This window comes from Barbus barbus, assembly GCF_936440315.1.
Source record: "Barbus barbus genome assembly, chromosome: 35".
In the NCBI taxonomy this organism is placed as follows: Eukaryota; Metazoa; Chordata; class Actinopteri; order Cypriniformes; family Cyprinidae; genus Barbus; species Barbus barbus.
The window spans coordinates 5,622,015-5,634,256 of NC_136763.1; the positions used below are offsets into that span (position 1 = coordinate 5,622,015).

Here is a 12,242-nt window from a genome sequence, read left to right on the forward strand (position 1 = left end):
AATGTTTGTTTTTTGAAGTTGTATAGCAATCACATATAGAACTATACAGTATGTACTAGTAGAAATACACAATTTCTGTTATTTTCTATACAATGAATGCTGAAAATGGCACAATTTGAGCTCAAGAATGTCACTGAATGTTCAGTTGTTTGCATGTGAGTGCAGAGAATATTCCAGACATGACTGGAAATGTAAGCGATGGGATGAGTTTCTGAGTAGAGCAGGTGTTGAGCAGGTGTTGTATTTTCTAAAGATGGCTGAGAGTTTGAACTGTTGCATGAAGAGAAACATTACAGGATCATCCTTCGATCAAGGTTGATCAGCAATAAATTTAAAGTATTAATAAACATGCCTGAATGTCTGAGCTATAATTGCATGTTTTAAAGGCTTTCAGTTTCATTGACTTCTTGTTTTATTACAGTATGAGCATATTCATTTTGCTGTTTTATAATGTTTGTAAGATTTTAGAATTAGAATATAATCTTACTATGTGGATATTAAGAGCAAAGTGCAAATCGAAGAAACCCCTGGATGTAAATATGTCTCACAATCCACTGAAAATAACATATTTATATTATTATTTATATTAGAAAATACATGTTGCTGTGTACGAACACCTGCCAGAAGTTTGTTCATTCTTAGCCTACTGATTGTACTGCGTCTAATGTCCGATTCGCAAATGAATGATTATTTTTTCGACCAATTCTTATCGAAGATTCGGTCGAACCGATTCATAAGGACTGACTTTATGAGTAAAATCACGTGTTAACAAAATTAAGAATATCTGATGTTAATAAACAGTGCCCTCCACTAATATTGGCACCCTTGGTAAATATGAGCAAATGCGGCTGTGAAAATAAATCTCCATTGTTTATAGTTTTGATCTTTCATTAAAAAAATTCACAAAATCGTTGAAGTAAAACAATTGAAAGTGGGAGGAAAATCTACCAAAATTGTGAAATAAATGCTTTCTCTAGTTGATGTTTGCCACAATTATTGGCACCCAATTATTGAAACGTCCTTTACCCAGGGTAACAGCTCTGAGTGTTGTTCTATAATGCCTGAAGAGTTTGGAGAACACCTGATAAGAGATCAGAGACCATTTTCTTCATACAGAATCTCTCCAGATCCTTCAGATTCACAGCTCCATGTTAGTATTTCTTCTCTTCAGTTCACCTCACTCATTTTCTGTAGGGTTCAGGTCAGAGGACAGGGACAGCCATGGCAGAAGTTTCATTTTGTGCTCAGTGACACATTTTTGTGTTTAAATTTGATGTTTGTTTTGGTTTATTGTCCTGAAAGAAGATCCAACCACAGCCCATTATAAGATTTCTGACAGACGCAGTCAGGTTTAGATTTTTATCTGTTGGTATTTGATAGAATAATGCATCTGAACAAGATGTTTAGTACCTCTGGCAGAAAAACAGGCCCACAACATTAAAGATCCAGCAGTATATTTAACCGTGGACATGGAGTACTTTTTATCCCTGTTTGTAATAAACCTATCTGGTGGGTTTGCTTCCAAAAATCTATTTTTTCAGTTTCATCGGACCATAGAAGCCAGTGCTATTTGAAGTTCCAGTCGTGTCTGACAACTGAATATGCTGGAGTTTGTTTTTGGATGAGTGAGTAGAATTTTCCTTGAAACTCTCCCGAACAACATGTGGTGATGTAGGGGATGTTTGATATATATATATATATATATATATATGAGGTTTCTGACCCCAAGACTCAACTAATCTCTACAGTTCTCCAGCTGTGATCCTTGGAGAGTAGAGTCTTTGGCCACTCAAACTCTCCTCCTCACCGTGCATTAGGACGATATAGACACGTCTTCTTCCAGGCAGATTTTTAACAACTTTAGTTGATTGGAACCGCTTAATTATTACCCTGATGGTGGAAATGGGGATATTCAACGCTTTAACTCTTTTCTTACAGCCACTTTCTATTTTGTGATGCTCAACAATCTTGTTCTGCACATCAAGGTTTTACTCCTTGCGATGGATGATTAAGAGAATTTGGCATTTGTGTTCCTCATATTTATAATCCTGTGGAACAGGAAGTCATGGCTGGACAATTTTATGCTCCTAGTCACCCTGGTGTGCTAAAAAATTTAAATATGAATGGGAATATACTTCAGAGATATTTTACTCATAAGAATTTCTAGGGGTGCTAATAATTGTGGCCGACATTCATTGGAGAAAAAATAAACACAACATGTGACGAAATCCCATTAGGCTTTATAGTTTTTTAATGAGAGGCTAATTTGTAAATGAATGTTAAAAGACTGCTGCAGGTTTTCATATATTTACTGATATAGGAAAAGACACGATAGTTACTATTTTTTACGATACTTAGTAAACAGGAGTAAGCAGAGTCAAGGACCCTAAAAAAGTGATATTTTGGCTAACTTTGAAAGTTTATTTTCGCTTTCTTTACGTTTCCTTTTAGATGTCAAATAGACGTATATTAGATGTCTTTAAGATGTTATGATTTAGAATATATATAAAACTGACATCTTACAGACTGTCAAATGTTTGTACACAGAAGATGCTTTTTAGATCAAGTGATCTTTAACAGACATCTTGCTATCTGGGACAGCATATGAATATTCATTTGAACATATTGTGAACAGCACCTTCTGTTAACAGCATTTCTGCTACCAATATTGTAGCGATAAAGAGGATTTATAACAAAAAACAGAAGTAAAATCCAGCATTGGGCATTGAGTGATAGCTCAAGTGATTCTACGAAATGATCCATTTAAACGAACCGATTCTCTAAATGATTCAGAGCGCTCTTCATTAAAGTGAGCTCGGTTTGTGCATGCACAGCCAGAGGGGGAGTTCAGCTCATTTCACCGTTCACCGACGCCGCGTGACGCTTAAACACGGGCAGCGCGCGCCGAACGCGAGGAAGCTCTCGCGCTCTCTCACGCGCAAAATAACGAATGCATACTGATGCATTTGAATTTACCGTGTCAGATCGGACCTGAGCGTTTTAATCAATGTCGGAGTTTTATCTCTGGATATAAGCCGAATCACCATCCTCCCCAGCTGAAAGGAAAGACCTCATCAAAGGTAGGATGTTCACGCAGCGGCCTGGCGCGTTTCGAGTTAAAATGGATCTTTTTAAACAAATGATGGAGTGCCATGGTTTTGCGTCCGAGTCCGAGCTGAAAAGATGCTGATGCAGAGGGGTTTGCGCTCGTTTTGGTCCAGTTAGATCTTTGATGTTGTCACTGCTTGTCATAATCAGGCGTTTTTTAACGAAATGAACAGTCGGTGACTATAAAGATGCATCACAGCTGTTGCAACTGAGCATCATTGGCATCATCTAAAGAAAGACACAGATTCGGCTGCTATATGCAATATTTCATTTTTGAGGAGAAACGCTGCAGTTATTGTCTTAGAGTCACGAGCATCTTTATGTATACGCATTAAGCATATATGTCATCAAAAATATGCATTATGCGTCTAAAGGCATTATTGCCGTGCGATGTTACAATGACAATATGTGTCATTGTCCTACAAAATAGTTTAAACGTCAACATTTAGTATGTATGCAAGCACTATTCGAATGAAATCATTAAGGAGCTATATTTCGTTTTCAATTTGCATCATGTATGAGGTTAGAATGATAAATATATCTAATATACCAGCCAGTATTTGACAAGGATATAGTGCAGTATATGTCCTATATCATTAGTGTGAAGATTAACAATTATTGTATAGCCCATCCAATCACAGCAGAGCATAGGCTTGCATTTGTGACATATTTGGATGCCATGTCTTAGGTTTTCACGATCCGATGGCAGACAAATGCTTGAAGGGAAATGTATACAGGCGATATGACCTTTCCATGCATGTCTTAATTTCCTCTGCAGGGCCTAGTAGGTCAAGGACTCTGATGGATATGAGTGACATTTGTGGATCCCATGAGCCTGATGTGTGCTTTTTGCTAGTATTTAAATGCAGAGTGTGTTTTTCTTGCTGTTGTTTGCTGATAATGTCTGTTTTTATGTGGGGATGTTGGTAGTGTGATTCTCTGCCACAATGCATCTGTTTGCTGGCTAGTTTTCATTGGGTCACACTACACGCATTGATTTTTCCACAGGCTGTAACTTTTTTTTTTTGTGACTATCCTAATAATACTTCTGTCATTTAAGCAGCATGTTATGCATTTTCTTTTTGCTGCCCTGGTTTGTTGAGAAATCGTAGTAACCTGTACAAGGATATTCTTAGTTAAAACTGGCATGTTGTTTGTACACCTCATATTCGATACTCCTGTATTCATGGTTTTGATTTTAGATTTAAAGGAATAAACATTGTCAATATATACATAATGGGACAAGTTTTATGCCAAATGCTGTTTTTTTTTTTTTTTTTTTTTTTTTTTTGTCATGACATGATGTAGCAGTTCATATATGTAGAATATAAGGTAACACTTTATAATAACATTAGTTGATAAACCTGAACTAGCTATGAAAAATGCTTCTGAAGCAATTATTTATCCTAATGTTCATTTCAACATTTACTAATGCAAAATCAGAAGTTGTATCTGTTAATATTAATATAATATTATTTAAATACTCTAACAAATGCATTGATCATTGTTAGTGCATTAACGTTAAGTAACGGGACCTTATTGTAAAGTGTTACTGATTAAAAAAGAAGATTTATGTGCCTTTAATAATCAAATAACGGCCTAAATTTTTGTCTAATGAACGCTTTTTACATGGTGTTCTCAAAAGCAGAGGCTAAATATAACGCATGAGTCGTATGGGCTACTTTTATAGTGTTTCTGACATGAAAGTAAGTAAATAAGGGCCGAATTTTCATGTTTATATTAACTATTCCTTTAAATATAGAGGTTCTTTTGGTGCCCACGTCTTTTACATGTTGGTTTGCTCGCAAACATTGGTTGAGACACTGGCCTTTTAGACCCAAAGACATACTGTATGCATCTTTTTGTCCTACGCCCACATTGTTGCATAATATAATGTAGCAGTGAAGGAAGTCACTGCACAGCCTCCCACTATATTCTCTGCGCTTTCTCGTTTTCTCTCTAACTCTCCTCTCTGGCTTTCACAGAGGCAAATTATGCCAGCAGTACCAGAGTCCCTGTCTCTGGTGACGTGCCAGCCTGTTGGTGAGACCCTCCGCTCCAGTGCCCACCCCTGTGCCCTCTCCCCTGGCAGGCCCATGCTGGTGGACGCCCCGCTCAGGCCCACGCCCGCACCATGAGTGCCAACGGCCCTGCTCCGCCTGCTGCGACTCCTGCCGCGCCCCCTGCAGCCTCCGTGCCTGTATCGTCAGTGGTACCGGTCGGCTCGCTGGCCCAGAAGAAGCGGCAGCAGTATGCCAAGAGCAAAAAACAGGGCAGTTCGGCCAACACGCGGGCGCAGAGAGCTCTCTTCTGCCTCAACCTCAACAACCCCATCCGCCGGGCCTGCATCAGCCTCGTGGAATGGAAGTATCCTTTTCTGTTTGTAAAACATTGGGATTGATTAATATCAAGACCCTTAGGGTGTTTAAAATGTTCTCATATCCAAGTTTAAAGGAGTTTTTTTTTCCCCAAAATGTACATATACTAACCTTTGTGTCGTTCCAAACTTGTATGACTACTTTTTTCCCTCTTTTTCCACACAATGGAGGGCAAAGTTGTTTAGACCCCAACTTTCTTTAAAATGCTTTGTCTTTCACAGAAGAAAAAAATGCACAACTTGATGTTAAGACAGCTATAATTAAGCCATTTATAGGTTGAGTCCATTGAAAATTGAACGATTTGGCTTTGTGGTGCCATCAGAACATTGCTGTTTGACTATATCCACCCAATGGTGGTAGTCATTGCGAAAAATTTACTGTGGTTTTACTACAAATAAAACCAAAAAAGCATGGTTAGGTAAACCATGGTAACCACAAATTAACTGTGGTTTTGCAAATTAACTGTGGTTATACAAATGGAAATGAATACGCCAAAAACTATGGTAGTACTCTTTTACTATAATAAAACCATGGTTAATTTTAAGAGTTTGAGGTCTATCAGGTAGGTTAGGTCTATCAGGTTGAAGGCAGCTTAGCAGCAAAATTGCAACAGAGCGATGCATAGCATTTTTGTAGGCCAACTCAGAAGTTTGCATCACCCTGATTCCCTCGACAAAAACCCAACAGGATTTTTCCATTTGCTTTTGGATTATGGCAGAATATAAGATCTGTGATCAACAAAAGTTGATGATTCTTTGTTGTTTGGTTCATCATGATAATCTTCTCCAATGAACACAACTTCTTTGAATTTTGAAGTCTAAATACAATTGCCAGAAGTAAAGACGTAAATGTAGGCTATAAAACAAACAGACTTCGACGTCATCACCAGTAAGCTTCTTAACTCTTTAACTAACTCTTTTCTGATTCTTGATTTTAAAAACATTTTCTCTAAAAGTTTGAGTTAGAATGGTTTGCAAGTGCATGATTACAAACACAATGAGGCTGTAAAAATAGACTAGTGAAGAACAGTGGACTCAAATATGTTTGTTTCATGGAAAAAATGGCAGCATACAGTTTTTCAGTATACTCGATTTTAGCAGACTTGCATTCGAACATGTGGAAAACTAGTGGTCTGCTCTTCAAGTCCAAGTTTGTTGTTTGTAAATACGCTTTTGAGTTTCCTCTGCCATTATTTCTCTAGAAAACTAACGTATGGTGTGGTTTGGTTGTGGCCTGTGCTGAAAATAGGTGAAGGTGAGATGAAGTAATTGAGCGAATCATCAAGAGAACAGGTAAACAAATGAAAGTAGTCCACCTTTGTGTCTCTAGCAGACATCCCAGCTCGTGATCTCCGGTAGAATCTTGTCTGGTGGTCTTTATTAGAGAGAAGCTGTGTTCCCTGCAGTGAGAAACACCTTAATCTCAAACGCAAGTTAGCGTTTGTAGCTGAGCTTTGAAAAGGACATCTGTTCCCCGGCCCTATGGGAAGAGCTATGGCTTCCAGGCTGTAGATTTCAGATTCATCTCTTCGAGAGAGGATGTATAGCCTAGAATGTCTTATTTTTTTTAAGCTGCATATTGTTGTTAAACAATATAATGTACAGTGAAACAAGCATTGCAGGTGTTAACATTTGTGTTGTGTAGAAATATGTTAACCTAGCGCTAGCAGCCTTGTCTTTCCTCAAGGGAATCATGGGAAAGTCAGAGAGAACTTCCCCTGAATGGCGCATAATCTAACATTTTAGTGTCCTAGCTCATGGCCTAATAAGAGTATTTAGCAGCGTAAAATTAGAGCATTGCATTGTACTGGATTTAAAAAACGCAAAAGTGTAATGTGAGACCCAACCTAGAATGTAGTGTAAAATGTATCCTTGACACACAAAATTAGGCATTTTTGTGAAAGCAGAGGATAGCTTTGTATGATTGACTGTCAAATATTTAATGTAGACTGCAGCATTTTCAGGTCCTCTGACTCACAGCTGTTTTATTTACATTTTGTACGTCTCACTAGCAGGAAAGCAGAGCGGCTGAGTCAGTGCTGTTGTGATGGACTTTTTACTGTTAAGCCGCATGCAAGTAGCTACTCACTGCTATTTATTTCTGACTCTTTTGAGCAATCACAAGATAAAATTTTGCTCAGTTGAATAATAAAGATGTACAGATTAACAGGGGCCGGTGTGACCGTTTCAGGCCAGCTGATGAACATAGTCCACGATCACTGATTGAATAATGAGGTGATATGTTTTTATGCCTCGTAAACTCACAAATTTTGAAAATGAAATATCACCAAGGAAATATAGGTACTTATAGGTTTTGTTGAAATTTAAAAAAATAAAAACAAATCAGCCATCTTATGCATAATAAAATAAATAAATAGGGCTTATTAAAAAACATAAATGTGTTTTTCAGACCCTTAGAAAATGAAATAAAAATGCTAGCAAGCCAAGTAACCAATCTGAATTTATGGCATTTTGAATAATCGGTTTGGAGTAATTCCATTTTAATCGAGCCAACTTGAGGAATGAGTTGAAAGTTGACTTATTCACATTTCGACCTTGAATTAAAATTTGTCCCCTTCCCATGATTTTAAATATGTCCAGTTGTCAGTCTTGTGTCCCCATGTCCTGTGTTTCCCTCCCGTTCCCATTAGGTTCTTCGATTAGGATTCCTCCCTGCTGTGTTTGATTTCCACCCCACCTGTTTCTGGTCCCTTTGATTAGTTTCCCAGTATTCTTAAGCCTTGGTTTTCCCTGTGTCTGATGTCCGGTATTGTTTGTCTAACCCCCGAGCTCCATGTTCCTTGTGTTGGCTTCAATAAAAAGGATATTGAATATTCTCCTCGTCTCCTTGCTCCTGCTTAGTGTGTGACACCAATATATGCCAGATTTTTTGTTGTTGTTGTTGATTGATTCCATTAGCAAATTTAACTTGTAAACCTTCACAAGAATGACTGGATGTATATTAATTGCCTCTGACTTGAATTATTAATGATTAATTCACTTTGTTCTACTCCTTAACTCTCATCTCAGGCCATTTGATATCTTTATATTGATAGCGATTTTCGCCAACTGCATGGCCTTAGCTGTATACATCCCCTTTCCCGAGGATGATTCCAACTCAACCAACCACGACCTGGTGAGTAAATAACTGCAACCTTTTGACCTCTTAGCTTGTTCCAGTCTGACCCCTGCCATGACCCCAAACCCCACACTCACATTAACTGTTGTTTGCATCTGAAGATGGGTCTCTGATCAAAGAGTGTGGGGTTTTTCATTTTTTAATGGAGACTAAGCTCCGCCCTTTTACATTTTAATGGTGTGTAGTTGTCATTTATAGAGAATTTCATAGTGAATCCTTGTGGCTTAAAGACCCCATGTGGTGAAATTCAAGTTTTTAAATTTGTTTACATGTCTGTCTACTGTTTTTAATATGCTTAAAGACAAAACATGTGCAAATTCATCAGTCAACGCCATTGCTGAGCATTTTCTCCTTGAAATCCAGTGTAGCAAAGACGTGGTTTGGAATAACGCATGTTTCTTATGTCACATACATGTAACCAATCCTGTCAACTTGCGGGGCAGGACTTTTCATATCATTAGCAAAGTGTTTGTACATATGGATGTTGAGTTTTAGAAGGTAGCTCTCTGAGATGGTGAACAGGAACATGGTTTGTTTAACATTTGTAACGCATTACTAGCTGTTTGATAATGCAGTCAAGCCAAAAGCTAATGGTATCAATTACCATTACATGTCCGACGTTGTAGAGAGCTATACATAAAATAAATGACCATTCTGATACATTGACTTTTATAATTCACTCTTCCTCTTCTTCTTCAGAATCAGTTTCTACAGTAGTTCAAACATATACGGATGGATTGATATAATATTGCCACTTGCCATTGTGTAGCGTTAACTACTTCAGTTAACCGAGTGAAAGTGGAGCAGTTTTGAGCTGGTGCATTGAGTGGAGGCAGGGACTAATTAGCATATTCATGCGGTTCTGCGTATACTTAGAGTTAAAGGTTTAGTTCTTCCAATCTTTATAATGGCAGTGAATGGGGGTTAAGAGTTTGAAGCCCAAAAAACTGCATCCATACATCATAAAAAGTGCTCCACATGGCACCGGGGGGTTAATAAAGGCTTCTGAGGTGAATTGATGTGTTTGTGTTAGAAATATTTAGATTTAAAACTTTATAAACTGTAGCTTATCTCTAGTTTCTGTTAACTGTCGTACGCATGTTCACTAGAAAGTGGCATTCGAGCAGATGACGAATGCGAATTAGAAGCACAAAATGAGGATTTGTAAAGAAAAAGGTTGAAGGTATAAGGCAATTTAAAAAGGTTTCGATATATGGCAAGAGGAGACTGGTTTTCCTTTGCTGTAAACACAACTTAGTTCTCGCGAGACAAGCATATTCTCACCAGTTTACGCTACTCATACGTCCTACGTCATCTGCTGGACGTCTCTCTGGAAGCTAGAGATTACAGTTAAAGGGATAGTTCACACAAAAATGAAAATTCTGTCATTAACTTTTATGTTGTTCCAAACCCGTAAGACCTCCGTTCATCTATGGAACACAAATTAAGATATTTTTGATGCATCCCGTGAGCTCTCTGACCCTCCCATAGACAGCAAGGATCCTAACACGATCAAGGTCCAGAAACGTAGCAAGGACATCGGTAAAATAATCCATGCGACATCGGGGGTTCAACTGTAATTTTACAAAGCTACAAGATTACTTTTTGTGTGTGGAAAAAGAATTATAATAAAAAAATAAAAATACCGACTTTGTTCAACAATTCGTCTAAACAGCATATCCTGTTCTGTGTCAGCTTCGTAAAATTACAGTTGAACCCCCGATGTCACATGGATTATTTTATTATTTTAACGATGTCCTTGCTCACGGGATGCATCAAAAATATCTTTGTGTTCCCGAAGATGAACGGAGGTCTTACGGGTTTGGAACAACATGAGGGTGAGTAACTAATGACAGAATTTGAGTGAACTATCCCTTTAAGGGTATAAAGTGTACATTAACGCTATTTTGAGGCATGAAGAAATAATTTTCACTGGGGGAAAACGTTATGATTTTACGTATAATGTATAATATATTTAATATATCATTTTGATTGTCAAAGATGAGTTTTAATGGATAAAATTTGAGATTGCAGGGAGACTTTAAGAATATACAGTATATTATCAGTTAAGTTATAGCAAATGAGGACTTTATTTGTCAAGAATTTGCATAATAAAGACCAAATATTGTTAGGAAATCAGGCCGGATTTCAGTTGTTTCATAATATTTTTTTTCTTTGAGAACAGGCGAATGAAAGACACACAAAGCCACGGCATTGTGATTATATGTGTATATTTCTGGAAGGACATAGAGTAAAATCTGTCACATTATAATCTCGATGATCTTTTCTGAGAACAGATGCACGCTCAGCTCAGACATTTTCTTTTCAAACTTGCTTCGCTTCCTTTCGTCAAACTGCTTCGCTTGTACAGTTGAATTGATCTGATCTTGAACTCTTCTGATAAATGATTTATATTTAGACAAGCGGAGCATTTGGACCGGGTTCAGAGGGGGCGGATGTTCTTCTCTGTGCTTTGGATCGAGAGGACGATTGTGAGTTGAGATAAGACAGCTGTTCAATCTTGTGGCGGAGCGTGGCTCAGCACGAGGGCTTCGTGATTTGTGAATAGCTCTCATGGCTACTGGCACAGTTTGAGTGATTTCAGCAACTCAGACAGGAAAGAGAAATGGCAGGGAGATAGTGCTTCCTGGGTCCCCAACCCCCCACCCCCGAAGCATTTTGGGTGTTTTGCATTTTTTTGGCTGTAAAACTTTATATTTCTGTTGGACTTCGTTTGTAGTCTTACCACACGACCAATTCAGATTACTGTAAACCTCACAAGCAGGGCATTGTTCTTTTAATACACATCAAACAAACAAGCTTGTCGATTGTTTTCCTCTTGCTTGATTTATTTTTTCATGTGTTGGCTGTGTTATCTCATCCATCTGCACTCCCATGTGTGTGTGTTAAACAGCAGGAGGTAATCGCACAGCAAAATTTCATCAGAATCCCAGCAGGTATGATAGCATACTTCCCAGGTTGTCTCACACAGATGAGCAGAGGTCATGCTGGAGAGCCTATAGATGCATTAGAGGGTCAAAGATGTTCCAGCAGCCCATATAAAGGGTCGATGAGGCTTTTATATTTTACTAGATGAATAATTTGTGATGTTGCTGTGTAAAGAATCACCATTAGTTTTGGTCATTTTGAGCAAACCCTTTACCTTAAGTCATGCAATTTACAAATTTTGATGATTTTCATCTGGCTGGTGATAAAACTGGTGAAAAATTCATACTGACATACAGTCATACAGGCACCAAGGGACAGATTAATGAAACATTCTAAAAATTATTTTGATCTGCTATTTATCATCTTATTATTGTTCTTCTCTTTTTTTTCTAGATTTTTCAAAAGACAAGACTTAAAGGTGCCATAGAATGAAAAACTGCCTTTACCCTGGCATATTTAAATAATAACAGTTCTGTACATGGAAATGACATACAGTGAGCCTCAAACACCATAGTTTTCTCCTTCATATGTAAATCTCGTGATTAAAAAAGACCACTGAAAAACAGGCGAATCAGAACATAACACCGACTGTGACGCAACAGTCGGGATCACTACGCCCCCAACATTTGCATAAACCCGCCCTTGTTCTAAGCCGGCCGAACCATCAGA

The 12,242-nt window shown here is 38.0% G+C and overlaps 1 protein-coding gene across 1 annotated transcript in view; it reads left to right on the top strand.

Moving 5' to 3' along the window:
- Nucleotides 1-2,999: 2,999 nt before the first annotated feature.
- The window catches only part of LOC306855380 (voltage-dependent L-type calcium channel subunit alpha-1D-like), a 113,892-nt gene continuing 104,649 nt past the window's right edge, over nucleotides 3,000-12,242 (top strand). Inside the window, exons 1-3 of the mRNA XM_079394052.1 lie at nucleotides 3,000-3,080; nucleotides 5,094-5,475; nucleotides 8,516-8,621. Of these exons, the coding sequence (XP_079250178.1) occupies nucleotides 5,243-5,475; nucleotides 8,516-8,621 (339 nt within the window). The 5' untranslated portion in view covers nucleotides 3,000-3,080; nucleotides 5,094-5,242. The remainder of the gene's footprint in view (nucleotides 3,081-5,093; nucleotides 5,476-8,515; nucleotides 8,622-12,242) is intronic.